This window comes from Benincasa hispida, chromosome 3 (assembly GCF_009727055.1).
Source record: "Benincasa hispida cultivar B227 chromosome 3, ASM972705v1, whole genome shotgun sequence".
NCBI lineage: Eukaryota > Viridiplantae > Streptophyta > Magnoliopsida > Cucurbitales > Cucurbitaceae > Benincasa > Benincasa hispida.
Genome location: NC_052351.1, coordinates 16,330,457 through 16,350,375, shown reverse-complemented (window position 1 = coordinate 16,350,375; position 19,919 = coordinate 16,330,457). Strand labels below are relative to the sequence as shown.

At 31.9% G+C, this 19,919-nt stretch overlaps 4 protein-coding genes across 4 annotated transcripts; all 4 read right to left on the bottom strand.

The window, feature by feature from the left end:
• Positions 1–1,678: 1,678 nt before the first annotated feature.
• LOC120072862 (peptide methionine sulfoxide reductase A5) lies at positions 1,679–4,206 on the bottom strand. Its single transcript, XM_039025388.1, has 4 exons — positions 3,868–4,206; positions 3,001–3,113; positions 2,772–2,919; positions 1,679–2,197 (listed from the first exon to the last, which is right to left on the bottom strand). Exons 1-4 carry the CDS (start codon positions 4,165–4,167, stop codon positions 2,000–2,002), a joined length of 759 nt encoding a protein of 252 aa, XP_038881316.1. The 5' UTR covers positions 4,168–4,206; the 3' UTR covers positions 1,679–1,999.
• A 718-nt stretch (positions 4,207–4,924) lies between these two features.
• LOC120074580 (60S ribosomal protein L8-3) lies at positions 4,925–6,905 on the bottom strand. Its single transcript, XM_039027740.1, has 2 exons — positions 6,403–6,905; positions 4,925–5,453 (listed from the first exon to the last, which is right to left on the bottom strand). The coding sequence occupies exons 1-2, from the start codon at positions 6,840–6,842 to the stop codon at positions 5,111–5,113; spliced, it is 783 nt and encodes a 260-aa protein (XP_038883668.1). The 5' UTR covers positions 6,843–6,905; the 3' UTR covers positions 4,925–5,110.
• A 6,183-nt stretch (positions 6,906–13,088) lies between these two features.
• On the bottom strand, positions 13,089–14,088 carry LOC120074301 (auxin-responsive protein SAUR50). The gene has a single exon (XM_039027387.1). It carries the CDS (start codon positions 13,739–13,741, stop codon positions 13,418–13,420), a length of 324 nt encoding a protein of 107 aa, XP_038883315.1. The 5' UTR covers positions 13,742–14,088; the 3' UTR covers positions 13,089–13,417.
• Positions 14,089–17,389: 3,301 nt separating this feature from the next.
• Positions 17,390–19,683, bottom strand: LOC120072696 (transcription initiation factor TFIID subunit 14b). Its single transcript, XM_039025150.1, has 6 exons — positions 19,398–19,683; positions 19,057–19,145; positions 18,748–18,969; positions 18,375–18,562; positions 18,178–18,299; positions 17,390–17,676 (listed from the first exon to the last, which is right to left on the bottom strand). Exons 1-6 carry the CDS (start codon positions 19,500–19,502, stop codon positions 17,581–17,583), a joined length of 822 nt encoding a protein of 273 aa, XP_038881078.1. The 5' UTR covers positions 19,503–19,683; the 3' UTR covers positions 17,390–17,580.
• Between the last annotated feature and the right edge of the window lie 236 nt (positions 19,684–19,919).

Below are 19,919 nucleotides of genomic sequence, written 5' to 3'. Positions count from 1 at the left end.
TTGGACACCATCTCCGGTGACTACCATCGGTGTCGGCCAACTTCACTTCCAGCGATCTCGCCAGTCAACTTTCGACCACCAACTTCGGCCACCACGTGCCAACCTTGAAAAACATTAATCAAAACACTTTTAATATATAACAAATCAAACAAACTTGTATATAAAAATACGTATAAGAAAAGAGTTATTAGATGTTTTTATTTTAAAGAGTTTTTATCAAAAGTGTTGAAAATTAAAATAAATTTTTTAAAAACAATTTTTTCTAAGTTATTCTAAAAAAACCCTTAGTTTAATTACGATAAAATTTTCTAAAATACTCTTCTAATTTTTTTCTTTTTTGAAGTTTTGTGTTAAATTATTACCATTTTAGATTATCTTTTTAATTCTCTCTCCTCCCTTTTGTATTAACATTAATGTTTTCTTTATTTTAATAGATTTCATTTATTTTCTTCTATTTTTTCTAGTTGAAAATCGATCATCTATCTATGGGTTCCTTACTTGTATATGTTCTAGGAAAAAAACTCAAGTTCATAAAAGCCTATGAAATTTTATTTCAAAACCTATTAAATCAAATTATCAAATTGTTAAAACAATAAATTAAATAAAATTAGAATTTTAGTCAAATCTCTCTCATTATATATAATATATATAGATATTCTTCTAAATATTTGTTTATTTTAAACTTTAACTATATTAAAATAATTATTATGACAAATTAAAACTAATCTACAGTCTTACTACTAATCAAATACAAGAAAATATTTCACAAACTGAAGATCCCCGACTTTCAAATTTGCACTTCATTCTCCAACTTCTTAAGCGTGCACTACAAACAGGAACATCTTAAGCCTAGGTTACTCCAAAGTATTCTTAAATCCAAGTTTCCTTAACCTCCCTCAGGCTTAACATTCCAAACCTGCGTACCAAACACCCCTAAGAGTTTTCAAACCCCAGGCTTAACATGCCAAACCTGTGTGCCAAACACCCCTTAAGAGTTTTCAAAATCAAAACCAAAATTTGAAAGATAGACACAATTTTTAAAAACCAAATAGTGCTAAATTGAAACCTTCATGATCAACTTGTTTTATGTTTAGGATTTTCAAATTTAAAATTCTCCAAAATATCATTTAAAGATTTAAAAACCTTCAGAATTTATAGTTACACAAATCCACAAAAATATTATATAAAGAAAAAAAAAATAACCGTCTCAAAATCTAATTTTAAGAAAAAAAACACACTCATTCAATCTATCGAAAAAAGAAAAAGGAAAAATAATATCCTTAATGTATAAACGAATATTCTTAAATCACTTATTAACCCAAAAGTTAATTGGTGATTTAAGATAGTATCAAAACAAATGATGATCCAAGGAAGTCCTGTGTTCAAATCTATTACTACGTTGTTTTCTCCCAATCAATATTGGTTTCCACTTGTTTTCATATTTCAAGTTCACAAGTAAGAAAAAATGTTAGATGATATTATATTAAATTTGTCTTTGATCTATCCATTTTAACTTTTAGGTCAATCAGTGATTTAAAAGGTAAGTCATAGAATTCGAAAGCAGAAAATAATCATATTCATTGCTCACACACCAAATATAGGTAAAAAATCAAATCACGACTCAAGGCTATAACTCATTTTCCCTATTTAGAATCAACGTAACTTTGATATAAAAACGTTTTGCTAGTGAACCTGAATCTCAATACCTGTTACTCTAAATCAGAAATTGTGGAACAATACAATACAGCTCAGTTTCTTGATGCGAGATACGGAAACGAAAGTTTTAAAGAATGAAAATTTCCCAATTGGAAATGAGTAATCAATCTACATGATGGGTTTGAACCCAAAAAATGAAATTTGTAGATACACAAAATTGAAGCCGAGAGAGTAAATTCAATCGAGATCCAAACAATTTTGGCTTCTGCAACCTACCAAGAAGATCATCTGATGCAACAGCATCGCTTTGCCATCCAAGCTAGAACTTTGTAAGAAGATGAACTTATTTTTCTCTCAGAATGGGCCATCCTTTTTTGATAATGTCGTTAATCTTGGCATCAATCTGCTTCTGAGTCTTCGGAGGACAGAGATCTGCAGCATATCCATTCATATTTGCTGCCAAAGTGGACATCTCAAGCTCTTCTTCTGGCAAGTTTCCCATTAATTGAAGAAAAAAGGGATTCCTCTTCAGCTCAAATTTCTGCGTGTAAATATGTAGAGTATGAGTGAGATTTTTGACACAAAGGTCTGGCAAATGTAACGATCTGAAACTAAAAATTGATTCTCTTATGATGGGGTCATCCATTTCTAAAGTTACGATGCACTTCATCTTTCAAATGGGAAAAGTGGGACTAGGAGGTAGCCATGGGGTGTTTGGGGTGTTAAGTTGAGTCATGAAGTCTGAAGTTAATATGTTGAAGTAAAAAGTCTGTCTTTGGGGTGTAGAGTTGTGAAGATGGAGTTCCTCAATCAAGTGCAAACTTCAATAGTAAATGTTATTAAAGTTGGTGGAGTTAAAGTTATTTAACACCAACTTATGAAGTTGGTGGGTCAAACACCCCCTAAGTACCAAAAAGACTAGACATCATAACCTTAGTTTGGCTTCAAATAAGAAAAGTGGGGCTGAGGATAACGACTTACTAAGTAGGCAGAGACCAAAGACATCTCAATCTAACTTGTAAAGGTGAGTTGCATGTCAAGCCGCATGATATCTTAAAAGCTGAAATTTCTCCTGATAAATACTTCAAATGATTATATTAATCAATGATATTAACCTGATGTTCAGCCTCAGCAGGATAAAATGCTCCAAGTTCCTGAATTTGAGTAGTTACAGCACTTCCTCTTGACTTCAGTTGCTCTTTTTCTTTGCTGACAGCAGCCAGTCTAGATTCTTCAGTATCATTATTAGTAAAAATGATAGATCTGATACAAAAGAATACATAACACCATTATTAAAGGTTAATTTTATCTAAATCGTGAGCTAGAATTTATAACATAACATACCTGTACTGGTTGCCCACATCAGGACCTTGCCCGAACACTTGCCTAGAATCATGACTGGACCAAAAAACCTCTAAGAGTTGCTTAAAACTAATAAGCTTAGGATCATAATCAACCTGCAAATAATTACAAACCACGTGATAAATAATCAATCACATCAAAACACACATGTAATGTAATGAAACCTACAATGAAACTTTTTTAAGAATTTATATATATCAATAAATGATTCGAAATTTGTAACTTCAAATAATTCTATGGTCCATCAATGATAGCTACAAATTCAAGCACTTATCATAGGGGCAAGTTCCTCAAATAATTTCATCAGCACAATAGAATACAACATCAACTTATCTAGGATTAAGTGAAGACACCGTTGACTTCAAAATTATACAGAACATGCAACCTCACTTGAACAATTTCTTAAATGCATGTAAGTGAATGCCTCATTTGAATTGTAGGTCGTAGGTGCATAAATAAACAAGACGATTTATATTGAAGTTATTAATAATTCCTGTTCCAAGCATCGACAAATCGTCGACAAAAAATAAAACTAGATTTAATCCATTTGCACATCAGAGATCTGCGACAAACAAATTTGACATAACACCAATTGCCGGGCAATTTAAACCTCATTCCTGCCTCGCATAGGGAGAATTTCAAGACAATAAATCCGATCAAGAAAGCAAAACAAGATTGAAAAGGTAAATATACAATATCACCAAATGTATAGACAGGATCTGTCGAAATAATGACATCCACAACACCATCCGAAATGTAGAGTACAGAAAATTCACAAAGGGAAAAGTAAAAATTAAGCAATAAGAAAAATAAGAAATGAAAAGGAGATGAGAAGGTAAGAAGCCGAACCTGTACAGACTCGGCGTGATCCCCCAAGCTACGATATTCAGGATTCTGTTTCGTACCACCGGCGTAGCCGACGGTGGTCCGGACAACTCCATCCAAACAACCAAAGACGGCTTCGGATCTCCAGAAACTTCCCAGAGCAAAAACTGCAGTTTTCAAGGACTGATGGCTTGATGAAATCTTGATTGGTTCCGCGATTCGATTCGGAATTCTGATACAATAAGATTTCCCAGACAGCAGAAAGATGAGGAAGAAGATGATTGTGGCAATGCGAAGGCAGATTGTGGTCTGCAAATGAGCCATTACTGTCTGCGACTCAGGCGGACAGTTCGAGCAATTGAATCATCATTTTAGACATTATGGACTCCAAAATTTAGCAACATGGCTTTTGGGCCAGCAACCCGCTATAATGTTGAAGCCCAGGCCCATTTAAACCCCGAAAAAGGGATCGAAAACCTTGTTTCCCCCATTGTGTTACACCCGTTTTGAGCCATTTTAAATATTTTTCAGATATATTATATTTTTAATGTTGCAGAACTTGAAATTAAATACTTTTTTTAGGCTAAACAAAATATGAAATTGAAATGCCAATATAAACGTAGCTCAACTAATATAATACTTGTACCATTGTACCATTGACTTTGAGATCAAAGGTTTGATTTCCTCATCCCACTTTAATTATATATATATGAGTCTGAAAAATTTAGACCCAAATAAATATCGAACAATAGTATATATATATGAGTCTGAAAAATTTAGACCCAAATAAATATCGAACAATAGTGAACATAGAACGACGGATGGACAATGTTAAAACTTTATATTGCAGGAGTGACAATACGTCTAAACTGAACGAAACTAGTTTAGGTTTCAGGTGATTTAGATATTTTAGAGTCTAATTAGATTTATGAGGTATGGACATTTTTCAATTGTCGAGCTGATATATTTACTTTTAAAAATTAGGGCATTTAACCAGAACAAAACTTCTGATCGAAGAAGGAACCTTCAAGACAATGTGAACACCAAACAGAAATTAAAACAAAAATTCTAAGAATCAACTAAAAATATAATTATCGGACCAAACTTGAAAACCAAAACAAAATTTCAAAATGTAAACACCAGAACTAAATAACAGGTTCTCAAAAAGTTATATTGGTCGTACACGACTAGTCTTGGAAAAATTGGCAGACGAAAATAAAATGGAATGACCTCAAAACCGAAGTAACAATCTAAATTATAATACTGTCTATGCCTTATCAGCTTTAGCGGCAGTTGCTGCAGCTTGTCCTCTGAGCCTACCAGTTCTTCTTGCTGCAATGAGACCAACCTTTTGACCAGGAGGTGCATCACGCCTGACTGTGCTGGCATGCCCAATATGTTGATGGTTACCTCCTCCGTGAGGATGCTCAACAGGATTCATTGCAACACCACGAACCTTAGGCCAGCAGTTCCTCTTCACTCTAAACTTATGGTAAGCATTACCAGCCTTCAAAAGGGGCTTCTCAGTCCTACCTCCACCTGCAACCTGACCAACCATGGCACGGCACCCACTTGGAACTATTTTCTTCGCACCAGATGGAAGCTTGATCCTGATGGTTATTAAAAGATGAACATCAGTCAAAGGTCAGAATGAAGAACGAACTTAAACAAGATAAGTTCTATAGGTTATATAACTGTGTCCTTGAATTCTAAAGTCAAAATGTTTGAATGAATAACACAAGCAACAACCAAATGCCACACATCCGTTCATTATCAATTACACAAAAGAAAAAGGATAAAATTACATAAGCCAGCAAACTTCAAAACATAGCTCAAAATAAGCAATAAGCATCAATTCAATTTAGCACATAACGCCAAACAACGAAAATGGAGATGAACTAACCAATAACTTACACACAAATAAACCCTTGTCTTTGATTCTTAAATTCCAACAAACAGGTATGGAGAAGTCTATGTCAGTTATTCAACAGACATTCGATCAGAACCTATCTTGCAAGCGCCTAACAAGAGATAAATTTCCCAGAACACCCATCAAGGACCATACGAGAAATAACTGTCAAACTTCAGATAGGCTTACTCAATAATTTTTTCCTTCAAAATGCAACCTTGATTTCAATTTGTTTCTACTATCTCTTCTTGACTTACTCTATTTGTTGTCTGATTTTGGTCTGCTGTCTTTTCCAACCTTCAGACCTTCATTTTTATTCCGAACCTCACCCCGAGCTCTGCTCCTCATTCTATTTATTATCCTCTCTTGATATTACATCCCTTCCTTTTTCATCCCCCTCTCTCTTCCCCTCTCTCAAAAGCCTTCTTGCGCCCCCTCCGAGACGTCAATGCAATTTATCTTCTTGAATTGAATATGTTCATAAAATCTTAAAAATAAACTAGAAACTAATTAGACTAGACACCATAACTAGGTTGGTTCAACAAATAACATAATATTAACGCAAAATAATATCCAAACACGATAAACAAAGTAAATTTCTAGATAAGATCAAACGAATTAGACAGACACACAAAAAACCGTCACCATACCTGGAAGTGTCATTATCGGGGTTGTGACTGATAACAATCGCGTAGTCTCCTGAGCACCTGGCAAAAACACCACGGTCACCGACATGGTGTTCGACGTTGCAGACGACAGCACCTTCAGGGATCGATCTTACGGGCAAGACATTTCCAACCACGAGATTTGCTTTCTTCCCGCAGTAAACAAATTGGCCAGTGTACATACCCTCAGCTGCAACGAACAGCTCATTCTGTTTCTTGTACCTGAAAGGATGGCGGAAGGAAACTCGAGCAAGTGGCGCTCCACGGCCAGGGTCGTGAATAATCTCAGTGACGACTCCTTTCAGATAACCATTTCGTTCCCCGAAATCGAGACTTCTGAACCTGGCCGGCCCCTTCCGATGATGGGTGTGGGACTTGAAGACGGATCCCGCTCCCTTACGCTGAGCACGAATTACTCTTCCCATGGCGGCTCCGCGAGATGGGAGATTTTCAGTTCGCTACCTCAGCGATTATAGAGACGTCTAGGGTTTAGACGAATTTATATCACATCAAACTAAGACTGGCTGGCCCATTCTGCTATCCGGTACATTGATGAAGCCCATTTTTGTTGGGCCTTTTGAGGCCTCCGGCCCACAAATGTTGCCTGCATAATTGGATATTTGGATATAAGCAAATAAGGTTGCAAAACATATGAAGATTAAAGAATACTTTGATTCATACGTAACAATTTAATTCCTTTTACGGTTTGTTTAAAAAAACAAACGCACGTTTTAATATTTTGTAGTTTTTTTCTTGAAGAAAATAAGAGAAACAAACAAAACTAAGAAAAGCAAATGCGTGTCACTTATATTTAGCAAAATAAAAGTCTTTAATAGCACCACAACGATATAAAGCACGTAGAGAATCGATCTCATCAAATTAGAGAATCAGTCCCAACACTTAAGCACTATTTATTTCACAAGTTTTCCCATAGAATTTCAGACAGACATTTGTTTCACAAAATTCTATTTTTTAGAATTCGGGATATTATTATTCAGAGATCTTTAAAACATATCTTACTTGGATTTTTTAATACCATGCAAAAGTATAAGATTTTTATGTCGGAAAGATGGACTGTAAAAATATAGCTTGATTAATTAATAAATTAATATCAAGTGTTTATTACTATTAATTTTAATTAATTATTAAATATAAATATATTATTTAGACTTAATAAATTTCGACTAAATATATTTACCATTAATATTTTATTTTATATTCACTATTTAATATAAATTATTATTTTTAATTATCAATATTCTAATTAATTTAATTATTTTTATTAACTAGTTTAATTATATTTAATTAAAAAGTATTTGTTTATTTATTAAATAATTAATTAACATAACAATAAATTAATTAATGTTAAATTTATTTGATCTCTTGTATTTAATTAAGTAATTATTTACTTTAGTTTCTACATACAAATTATTAAATTGAACATAAATATTGAACTTTCAAACATTAAATATCATACGCATCCAAACACGTACATTAATTATTTTAGACATTCAAATCTTAGATATTTAATATCTATATTCACGAAATACTATGATCCAAACCGCTTGTTAGAAGATAATTATCACATTCCAAAGTCTCGGTGATGCCTTCCTTGAGGGCCAAGGCCTTCCCAAGTTCCATAGAAGAAGGAATTTGAAGAAGGACAGGGCCGACCAACTATCAAACAAATCCACCAACGGAAACGGCCAACCAATAGGATTTGAAGAGATGGAAGAACTACCATAAACAACCAACGAATTGCGATGATGCCAGTTTTTTTTCTTTTTATTTTTTAGTTTAAATTATGTAATAATTTATCTATGGAAAATCTGATTAAAGTATTAATATTTTCGAAATTAACTTAGTAACTGATATACACTCACTCTCTTGAATCAGAGTTTGGACCCTTCAACCCTACCATCTTTGTATTAAAAAATGTATCAATGTCAATCCTATTTTCTTTATATAAATTAATTTTTAATCGACATTAACTTTTGAAATAGTTATTATTGTATTTTTCATTAAAAAAAAAACACAAAATAAATTGACAAGAATAAGTTGAATTTATTGTGTTTTCTCCCCTTTAGGATTTAAATAGAATTCTTATTAAAAAAAACAGAATTAAAATATAGTAGTTTATTTATAGCCCGATAGATGGACAATAGTACAAAAATAACGGATCTAGACATTTCAATCAAGAATATACTCCATCTCTACTATATACTGACCGTAACGTAAAATTATATTCTATTTCACAGTCAAATTTTGATTAATGGTTTGCTATTAAAAGCAACAATTTATTGATTGGAAGTTGAATTGATAAAAGATTGTCTACTTGGTAAAATAAAATTTTATTCAACTTGATTAAAGTAATATTTTAAATATCCATGTCATTAGATATCAGGAAAATCAATATTTCAATTTTCTAAAAAAGTCAATAAAAATACAAATACAAATATATATATATATATATATATATATATGAATAATTTTTAAAAAAATTATAAATATTCAAAATTCATAAAAATATTTAAATTAGTAAATAATTATTTTACTATTTATAAGAATTTCGCTTTTATCTAAGTTTAAATTTCTTACTATAGATATAAGGGTCATGATTTTTTTAAAATATTTATATTATATTTCATCAAATTTTTTTATGATGCTATGAAATATTGATTCATTATTTATATCAAAGTCAAACTTATGACATAAAAAAATGTCAAGAAATTGAAGACGTGTGGATGAAGATTTAAAACGCTTGATTAAACCAATATTTTGATAGTAAAATTTCAAATGTTTCATATTTTTAAAATGTATATATGTTTGCAAATAATAGTAGTTTTAAACATTTTTAGATCTATTATAAAAATAAATAAATAAAATCTCAAAGGTATAAACTTTTTAAAGCTAACAAAAAAGGAAAGAAAAACCTTTCTTAAATAAAATACTTTTATATGAGCACGTAGAGAAAAAATTACTTATTTAAAGCGTATGTAGCATGTGTATACTTTCATGATTATTTTTAAATTACTAGAAATGTTTTAAAAAATTGTAATGCATGAAAAGTATTTTTCCAAAAGTAAAAAATATATTAATTTAAAAACTAGTTTTGACTCTTGAGGAAATCCCTTGGGTTTGGGCAGTGATAATCCAAAAGGCCTATATATAAATTAATTAATTAAGTAGAATCGCGTTTAAATTTGGTGCAAGTTGGCAAAAAATAGAATTAAAAAACATGATCACTTAAAGTACTTTATGAAGAAGTTTTCAACAAAAAGGCAGGTCAAACTCAAATCTAATAAGCCATCCTAACCTATTGCTCATAATATTACCCATAATTAAATATATTTTATTTTGTAAACTTATTCTCTATATCAATATTTATAATATTATATATATTAAAAAGTAATTTCAATTTCTTTTGAACTCAACATCATATACATAAATGAGATGATTTGAACTTCTAACCTCTTGATCGAAGATATATACCTTAATTAGTTGAACATATATTTTATTTAACCTAGAAACAACGTCATTAAAAGTTAACAAATCGTTATCTTCGTCAATTTTAGAGAAACCTAGAAAGTTGAACTTAGTTGAAACCAACAATAAATAAGGTATTTAAATCCCAAAATCAAACCCACATGCCCTAAAGTTTCCTTATGAAATGCAATGCAATGGTAGTCAACATGGTGTGCCCTACAAACATGACCCTAAAGCCAACCCCATTTTCATCTTACAAACATATGGTCTCCAAACTACTCCCACAAGGAAGGGGAAGGCTTGGTCTCAAAGAATGTTGTCCTAAACTTGCAACTATCCATTATTATGTCATCATCATTATCATTATCATTATCCTTTTTTTTTTTTCCTTTTAAAACAATTTGGTATTGAAAATTTGTAACAAAAATTGTCATCCATCCAATTTTATCCATTAAAATTGGTACCTTTTAATTTGGTGTTGTGGTCAGATTTGGGGTTCTAGAAAGATCTTTTCCAAAGCATATGAAGGTTTAACCTTTCAGATACTCCCTTTCTCTTGTTGCTTGTTAGGGTAGGAATTTTGGTAGAATGTATTTAATAGTTTTCTTGTCTTTCAAATTCAAATTAAATTTCATTTGGTCAACATATATAAATAACAATAAATAAAGATTGAGATTTTGCGTTGGTTGAATTTTGATTGTAAATCGAGATGATTTCATACTATCAAGTTTTATCTAATAGTACGAAGACTAAGTTCATTAGCCAAAATAAATCAAAGCTAAAAATGTAAAAACTATAACGAAAATTTTAAAATACATCATCTAAAAAGTATAGAACCTATTTAAACTTATTTTCTTTTAATAAGTATTTTCCCGATATAATTTATATACCTTGTTTTATTTATTTATTTTTTAATAAAAAAACAACACTTTGAATTATTAGCTAACTACTAAAAAAAATTGAATTTTGATTATTTTTAAAGTAATATATATATATATATAAACACACCCTTATTTTTAGATATAAAATAGTTATAAACTACTTTTCAAACTCAGACAATATAGTTGATGTTCACATTATTTCACATATATAAATATATTTTAGAGATGAACCAATTAAAGTAAAAATTCCATTTATTGGCTTATAATGGTAACGTGAATAGTAATATCACTGTTGATTGTGATTATCTTATCTTACTTTATCTCATTCCTTGTTTTTTCTTTTTGAATCTTTATAGCTTCATATTATCTCTTAGATACATTTCACATCAAACCTTTATTTTTTTACAAAAATAAAATACGTTTTTTTTTTTAATTCTATCGAACTTCAGCAAAAAAAAATTGTTTCCAATTCTTGAAATAAATTCACATAATTTTTTTTTTATTTTATAAATCTTAAACTTGTTTTTAAAAATAGATTTTAAACTTCCAATTTTTATGTCTAATGGATCACTAACATGTATGCAAATGTTTTTTTAAAATTAATATAATTATTTGACATAATATTACCTAATAATACTTTTAAACTTTCAATTTTTTGTATAATAAAATTATCAATTAGGTCAACTAAATATTACTTGAGAGCTCAATTAAAAAAATAAAAAGGTAGTGTGCTTAAGATTGATTTTTTTAATTTTTTTTTTGAGGAAATTAAGATTGAAATCTAAAATTTGGTAAGATATGCAAATAATAATTTTAAAAAAAGGATGGATGATAATGACGAAGAAAACGAAATTGATTTTAATTAAATTAATCACAGAGTCCTGTGATGTGATGAACTTTGTCTCCATGTAATTAATCACCGAAATTAGCTCATAATCCCTTTATTTGAGACGTAAGTATGGCACAATATCATAAAATTAATGAATATTACGGAAGTTAATTAATAAATTAAAGAAAACAAAACGACACTTAGGCAATAATTACGGGGAAAATAAAAGTCATGTTGTGCGGCTGTTGATAGATAATACTTAATGAAGCAAGGCACGGAAGGTATACAATAAGCACTGTTTGGTAGAATGATCCACTACGTGTGGACATCCCCACCCCCACTCCCATGTGCTTTCTTTTTCTTTTTCTTTTTTAATATTAATCTTTAATCTTCATTTTTTAAAGGATGTTGATTTTGTTTAAACCTAAAGTTTTATAATCTTATCATTAACAAATGATTAAATTATTAAAAATATATATATACTTTTAACTTTGACGTATTTATTTTAAAAAAATATCTTAATTCTTTTAACAGTTATAATAATGTCTCTAAACTTTTGTAAACATTTTAAAACTATCATTAAATTAGAAAATTTTCAAAATTCTATATGCCAATTGAGACATGAAATTATGTGAAAATGGCGAAAATTTAGACCATCACATTGTTTTAGACCACTGCTACACTGTACATAATTCTTATTTCAATTAAAAATTCTAAATGATTTCTATTATAAAGTTAATTCTGATAAAACCAAACAAAAAAGTAAAACTATATATATTATAATTTTTGCTTTAACAAATTGCACTCTATTTTTATTACTCAATAGTTGTGGATTATTTTATGATGAATTTTGGATTGTGAAACTTACTCCTCCTTATTCAACTTTGAATTCCATTTTCCAATTCAAGGATCTAATGTGTCAATGGAGAGGAAAATAACATGATTACAAGAATTCTAAACTTACAAATTAAATTATGTTTGATGTTAAAGAGATATATTAATATTAGAAATACTCTAGTGTATCTTGAAATCCACGCTTCTTTTTCTTTTCTTTTAACAATATGTAAGGTGTGGAATCGAAATTCTAACCTCGTAATTGATAGTACAAACTTTTATATCATATGAACTACACTCAATTTGGCAACTCCACTAATCTTTTCATGGTCCACTCTAATTACACAACAAAGATGAACTAAAAAATATTTAATTAACAAGAATAAATCTGAATTTATTACGTGAAAAACTTAAAAGATGAGTATAGTCCAAGATGTACATATGAAAATAACATTTTTTCCAACATATAGTTAAAAGCGACTTAGAATATTTTTAATCCAAACTCCATAATACACATAAAACTAAACATCAAAATGATTTGCCTAGTTTTATTTGAAACAGAGTATGAAAAACCTGAAACTTTTTGCTTTATACTATTAATGGTAGATTCAAGAAGATCGAGAACATAACACAATAATAGAAAGATCAAATCCCTTGCAAGGTTTTGGCATTTCATCTTAATCACCCAAAAAAAAAAAAAAGCAAAGAAAAATAATATATGCTTTAGCTTCACAGTTTGAAAAAAACTGCACAACCAAATTTTTACAATATATAATCAAAGATGATTTTACGTCAATGATCGTGTTAAAAAAGAAGAAAAAAAAAGGGGGAACTGCTGCAAAAGGAGGAGGGCAAATTTGGCTCCTTCCAATTCCTTCTTTCCAATTAATAATCAAACAACTTGAAAAAAAAAAAAAAGAAAAAAAAAAGAAAAAAGAAAAAATGATGAGTATTTGTATTTGTTTGATCTTCATCTGATCTTAATCATAGCAGTTAAGGAACGAAAAACAACTTCTTCACAAGGGATAGTGATTCCCATGTCATGGCTGAAACCAAACTCCTCCTCTGCTCTCTGCAGCAGGCTTTGGAACTGCGGATGAGCTAGCCACGATATCGGGACAATGTATCGGCTTCGGTTTTCTCCGACATAGACAGGGAAATGGCCTTTTGGGACGTCGTCGGGGAGACCGTCTTCATTGCAGCCATTTGATCTCTTGCCAAAGCTTGAACATCTTTTGAGAATATGTTTAAAGGAGGCAGAGGGCTGAAGTAGATTAGCCTTTTTGATAGCCATAATATTATAAGAGTAGAAAAAGTATGTGTGTTTTGTGGCTGGTGGGAGGGAGGGAGGAATATGATAGATAGATAGATAGATAGATTGAGTTTTGAATATAAGTTTGAAAAGAAAATGGAGAGATTAAAGAGGGTATTTAAGAGGAAGAAGAAGAAAAGGAATGAGAAACAAAATCATGTGAGATGTTGGGAGTAAACAACAGACCACAAGAGTTTTAAGCCAATTGTGTATTGGAAGAGTTTGCATATTGCCAACCTAAGTGGGTCTTTTCTCTAACCAGTTGGGTCTCTTAAACACACAACATGGGGCCCTCCCTCTCACCCATTCATCATTTTTCACAGCTTAGATTTTGGGGAGATGAGTTTCGTTCAGGTGGAATGGGTTAGAACATTGCATATATTGACAAAAAATTTCCACTAACTACCAAATCCACAACTTACATATTACATTTGATTATCAATTAAAAATGACTAGCAACCCAACATTTTCCAAAGAGAATAGGAACAAGTTGTCGATAATATAATATGGTTACACTTCACGAGAGTAGTATTAGGATTTGTCTCCATTACGCACATAATATAATAATGATTATTACAGACTTAGTTTTTTTTTTTTTTTTTATTGTGTCTATTTACATTTCTAAACTTAGAAAAATGTTTACGATGTGTTTGAAATACATTTTCAAGTGTTTAATTTAAAAAAATTAGTCATTTTGAAATAAATAAATGTATTTTAATAAGTTTATCCAAAGTGTTTAAATAAAAATAAATTTTTTAAAAAACATTTTTTTACTCAAATCAATCCAAATGGGTCTTTAATAGGTCTCTAAATTTTTAATTGTGTTTAGTAGATCCATTATTTTTTTAAAAAAAAATGGAAAATTCAAGACTAAATAGAGAATAATAATAATTTATTAAGGTACTTCAACATCTTTGACCATTTATTGAGGCTCTTCACACGCATAGGTTGAACAGAGTGTGGATTCATTAATTTTGGCATTGAATTGAATTGTATTGTTAGACCACATGACCATTCTACGCTACAGCTCTTAGCTTGTTCTATGTAAGAAAAACATTCCACAGTTATTGGTTGTTCATTTGGTAAGAATTAAACCTGTTTATTTAGGGGGAAAAAAAGTTACCAATGTATTTACAAGAACACACACAGAGAGATCCAAGAAATTGACAGCTGATCAGAAAGTTGAAAGCAAAGAGCAAATATTTCGGGAATGCCAGAGCATTTCAACAAAGACGTGCTATAAAATGAAAGCAAATTCTATATTACATGTTTCCCACATGAGACTTAAAGAACTCGTAAATGTCGATTTCCTGGTAATATTTTTAGGAGGATTCAAACCATAGATCTTGTAGTTACTAACACACTTATATGTCAATTGAACTATGCTCGGTTTGACTTTTTTTGTCCTTTTTCCTTTTTTTTTCTTTGATAGAAAACAATATTTTAACAACTTCCTCATAACTAGGCTACACAAAGCCACTTCACCAGATTGAAGGACCAAACTCGAGATTTTGTCTTACATATTTGGCCTGTTCAACCCAAATCTTGAGGCTCTGTATCAACAAAATCCGCTCAAGTAAAGACTTGTGTTTCCAACTCAGTTGTGGAGTGGTCCAAGTCCAGGACATACGGTTCTACTTTCGGGCACGAAGTAGAATAGATTTGACTTATAGTACCTTATTTAGGTAGTGGACCATGGAGAAGAAACTTTGTTTCTTTATTCTTAACTCTCTGTGTACTGGTCTGTCCCTTGGATTACACAAGTTTGTCTTTGAAAGCTCAGCTTAGCTCAAAGCTAGGTAGATGTTGGCACATTCGAACGATTCAAAAACCGTCGCATTCCAAGACTGTTGTTACCTGTTTACCTGTATGTGAAATGAAACATCTATAAATGTTAATAGTAAATAATGCTGAGAGATGAAAGGATACACATATTGAGTAAAGAATATGTCATTATTCTCCTAGCTAGTTCCCTTGAATGTCTCCACATCAAAAGACCACCCATGTGGCAATCCAAAAGCTGGAAATACACAAGTTCAAGATACTATAGAGTTTTGATAAAAAAGAGTTTTATCTTATGTAAATGAGCACCACTCATATATCCAGCCTTACTTTGCTGACTTGCTTCAGTTTCCCATGTTCCAAGGCTCAAAAGCAATCTCGTTGGCTATAATATAAGCAGCCACTCTGTCAACACAACTGACGTAGGACAGCCAAATTCACCTTCTAATCCTTTCCAATTCTCACCCCATTGAGAATTATTAGGGTAAATGAGTAGAGCTCCAAACTGCCTGCATTCAGCAATTTCATAAAAAGCAGGCTTTTCAATTCCGTTGTGGGGCATATAAATGGGAGCTTCTACCAATCCAATAATGTCATTAACTTCAGCTATCTGAGCTTGAAAATTTTTCTAATTTCCATGTACCGATATTAACGCAGCCAGAAGCAATAAATACGAGAATAGATAGGCATTATCCATAGAAAACAGCTGTCTGCACAATCTGCGAGCTGCAAAAAAATGATGGAATAAGAGAGAAGGATGAACTATCATTGTCAGTATTTCCTGTGAAGCTGAGGCCATTTTTACTAAGCAACAAAAGACAATTTCCTTTTAGCACATGGTGACCTGAAAATCTGATGATATCATAAGCATGTTTATCATATAAAAAACAAGATTATTTGCCACTCCAGTCTTCGGTGTAAAGAAAACCTTAAATAGTGCAAGATCATACTTTTATATATTCTCCTTGACTTAATCATTATTAGATTTTTTTTTTTTTTTTGGGAGTTCCATTAATCTCTTTAATTTATAGAAAAACAAAATTATAGAAAGGGAAAGAAACTATATGAATGAAGATTTTCTGGCTTCCATTCCATGTTTGTGCACCCACAAAAACATAATAATGCCAGTAAACTGATCACTACGCATGGGTTTAAAATGGTAAACCAGGAACACCACAGAAACATACGGTGAGGATTCAATCAACTACATTATTTCAGTTCACAATGGTCAATCATAAATTACAATCATCTGGAGCTCTTCTGGAACTTCTTAAGGACTTGGGGCTGAGCCAGAGTACCTGCAAATCTTTTAAGTCTATGTCCAAGGGGCAATGCACCTACTAGACAATTTGAAGAAAGCAAAAATGCTAGAGAAATCATATTCTTCCCTTCATCTCTTGCTTTTAAGAGGATCATAATCCAAAAGAGAGAGTTTGAAAAGTGTCCTGACATTCACATCACCCCAAAAGATGGTCGAGGAGAGGATGGAGAAGCGGAGGCTGACCACATATTTGTTCATTGAACTTTTGCCTAGAGAGTTAGGCTCCACTCCAGGTCTAAATCCAAAGCTAAATTTGCATTCAGATCTACCTACTCTTTGAAATATTTCAACAGAGAAACAGCAGAATTTTTTAGGATTGGAGTGAAATTATGCAAGGCTTAAGGTTTAATATTTTTAGCTAGTAATTCAGGAACGGGACTTCCTGTAGCTATTTCTTCTTTTATACACTTGCCAATTAGATAGGGTTTCTTAATGGCAATCTCCTTGGCCCATTGGATTTTGCAATGATTGCCAGTTCTTCCTTCCCCTGCGGATTCATCTTCATCAATGCAGATGTGGAGCATCAATAAAAAAATGAGTGATTGAGCACAAGTGAAATAACAAGTTTACTAAGAGCGACAAATCCTACTTTAATTTACTTTAACTGCATGGATATTTTAAAGAAAAACTCAATACATCGTTGTGTACATTGACCTGAACCATGAGAACAGGCAAGTAAACCTAATTACATCAAAAAACTCCATCAGCCTCCAGCTTATCAAGTAAATTCATAACCAGCAGTTGGTTTTGAAAACTGAGGTAGTCCATCCATCACACTGAGTTGTCGTCTCAATTTGACAATATGAGCTTGCACCTAGCAGATCAACCATAATGTTAATGCAAAAATCTACGTTCTTAATCATGAGCCTTCCGATAGATTATCGCTCATGGGATCAGAAAAGAAAGAATAAGCTAATAATGATTGATTTTGAATTAACACATCATGTAACCAGAACCAATATTCCTATTTTAAATAAAAAAGTACTTATAAAATTTTACAATAAAATCCACCAAAGTCTAGGAAATGTCAATTATAAGTGGACTTCAATTTTCCACAGTTTGACATATTATTACACTGCCACCAACAAGATGAAGAAGACCATCAAACAAACATATATTAACTCTTACAAAAAGAAGAAGAAGAAGAAGCAAACATATATTAACAAAATCACTGATCATTGTGTTGTAAGAAAAAGCCAGTAAGTGTGTTCTGTTTAGAAACTAAAGTATTTCAACAGGTAGAAAGAGAACAATTAAGACATAGGAGAAAATATTATTCAGAAGCGAAGGATGTAAGAAAACAAGATATTCATACTTGTTGGCGAGCAGCTGCAAGTTTTAACAACTCGTCTGCCTCTGAGAAATTCAGGAACCATTGACTAAGGGGATGATCTTTAGTGTCGCCTCTCTCCCTTTCTGCTATGTTATCAATTGATGCTGCATATATCCAATTATTGAATTAACTTAGAGACTGCAACAGCAGCTAAGAAAGACAAAATAACAGATAATTACCAGGATTGGGTAGATTGAAACCAGCAGGAAGTCGAGGCACAACAACAGCTGGATGATTCTGAACACGAGAGAAAAATGTTTCGGATGGATCGGGAAACACAATTTCATTGTAAGATTCCACCACAACAGGTTTCTTTGTTGTTTGTGGACCAGACTCATCTTCAGGGTACAACTTCAGATGGTGAAACCTATAATAATTTAAAATAGTCATTAACATAGGATTTGCTTCTTACCCCCACAACTCAAGTTGGATAACTCTCTATCACATACCCCTATTATTCCTTTCTCATTTGATCTACTCTTTACTGTCTCCCGATTATTTCATATTCGATAAAATCACAATCAATGCCACAAGAAAATAACAATAACTTACAGATCTAATTGTTTATCGCAGACGTCGCTGTGGAAAAAAAGTGTGATGGCAATCTCAAATTCTCCCCAACCACATTCTGATAACTCAAAAGGCGGGGATTCAACCACTCTTGTTGGGTTATTAAAGCTAGGATGCAACTGAAACACAACTCTCTTTATCACCACCCCGAGATCCTCATTAGTAGCACCACGTACATAGACTGTCCATTTATGTGACTGGGACCTAAAGGGGAAATTTTATAATCTTCGTTAGCCAAATGCCTGAAAGGAGGAGGGGAAATGAGGCAGCCCCTGAAGGATGTAAACTCACTCGCTAGCCTTCCTGCCAAGGTAAAATGCGATGGTTCCACAGACTATTGGTACACAGATTTCCATGTCTTTAAGCTTCCTGCTAGCATTCTACAGTAGTAGAAAATGCCATGAGATTAAATGGGGCTAGTTCAATGTGGTACAAATTTTTCATAGATAAACAATTTAGAAAACCTATGCCCACATAAAACTCAAGGATTTCGTTATCTATTATGTCTCTTGAACTACGAGTACCAACGTCAAAAATCAATGAAACTAAGGAAGGATAAGTCTGAGAAATATATACAGTACTTTTCAAGACAGTCAGAAAGATCAAGTATGAAAAAAATGAAGTATGAGAACCTTGGCATCGCTTCCTTCGGAGGATTTTGAGATTTTGATGCGCGGTGGCTTCGTACCAGATCCACCTTCGTCGGCCGGCGTTTCACCTTGTTTTCTGCCGGACATTGAGTTGGCCCTCTAAGTCTATGGCAATTTGATCAACAGATTACAATTTCCTTTCATTCAATTTCATAATTTCGTGGGAACTCAAACGCGCGAATCTGAATTGATTGGGGGGTTAGGGTTTAAGAAGGTTCTACCCCAGAGCCTATGATGATATTTAGTCCAACTTACCATCCCCTTAATCATCATTGTATATATATATCCCGTTCAACAATTGCACGGTATAGATCTACTCCTTTAATATGATTAATTAATATTGTGTCTAATATTCGGATTGACTACTATTTTTGTTAGAAAAATTTTTAGTACTATGAAAATATTTTATATTACCTCTTTTCATTGTTGGTAAATTTTAAAGATTACGTGGAGTCCACGAAAAAAATAAATGATAAAATAATATATTATTTAATAATATTTCAA

Coding starts and splice junctions, on each gene's coding strand:
- LOC120072862 (XM_039025388.1), bottom strand. CDS start 4,167: ATGGCTCATTTGCAGACCACAATCTGCCTTCGCATTGCCACAATCATC. Junction 3,114..3,867: donor ATCACGCCGAGTCTGTACAG/GTTCGGCTTCTT, acceptor AATTATTTGCAG/GTTGATTATGATCCTAAGCT. Junction 2,198..2,771: donor CTGCTGAGGCTGAACATCAG/GTTAATATCATT, acceptor ATTTACACGCAG/AAATTTGAGCTGAAGAGGAA.
- LOC120074301 (XM_039027387.1), bottom strand. CDS start 13,741: ATGGCTATCAAAAAGGCTAATCTACTTCAGCCCTCTGCCTCCTTTAAA.
- LOC120074580 (XM_039027740.1), bottom strand. CDS start 6,842: ATGGGAAGAGTAATTCGTGCTCAGCGTAAGGGAGCGGGATCCGTCTTC. Junction 5,454..6,402: donor CCCGATAATGACACTTCCAG/GTATGGTGACGG, acceptor AATAACCATCAG/GATCAAGCTTCCATCTGGTG.
- LOC120072696 (XM_039025150.1), bottom strand. CDS start 19,502: ATGTCCGGCAGAAAACAAGGTGAAACGCCGGCCGACGAAGGTGGATCT. Junction 18,300..18,374: donor TTTCAATCTACCCAATCCTG/GTAATTATCTGT, acceptor GGATATATGCAG/CATCAATTGATAACATAGCA. Junction 17,677..18,177: donor TTGCAGCTGCTCGCCAACAA/GTATGAATATCT, acceptor TTGATCTGCTAG/GTGCAAGCTCATATTGTCAA.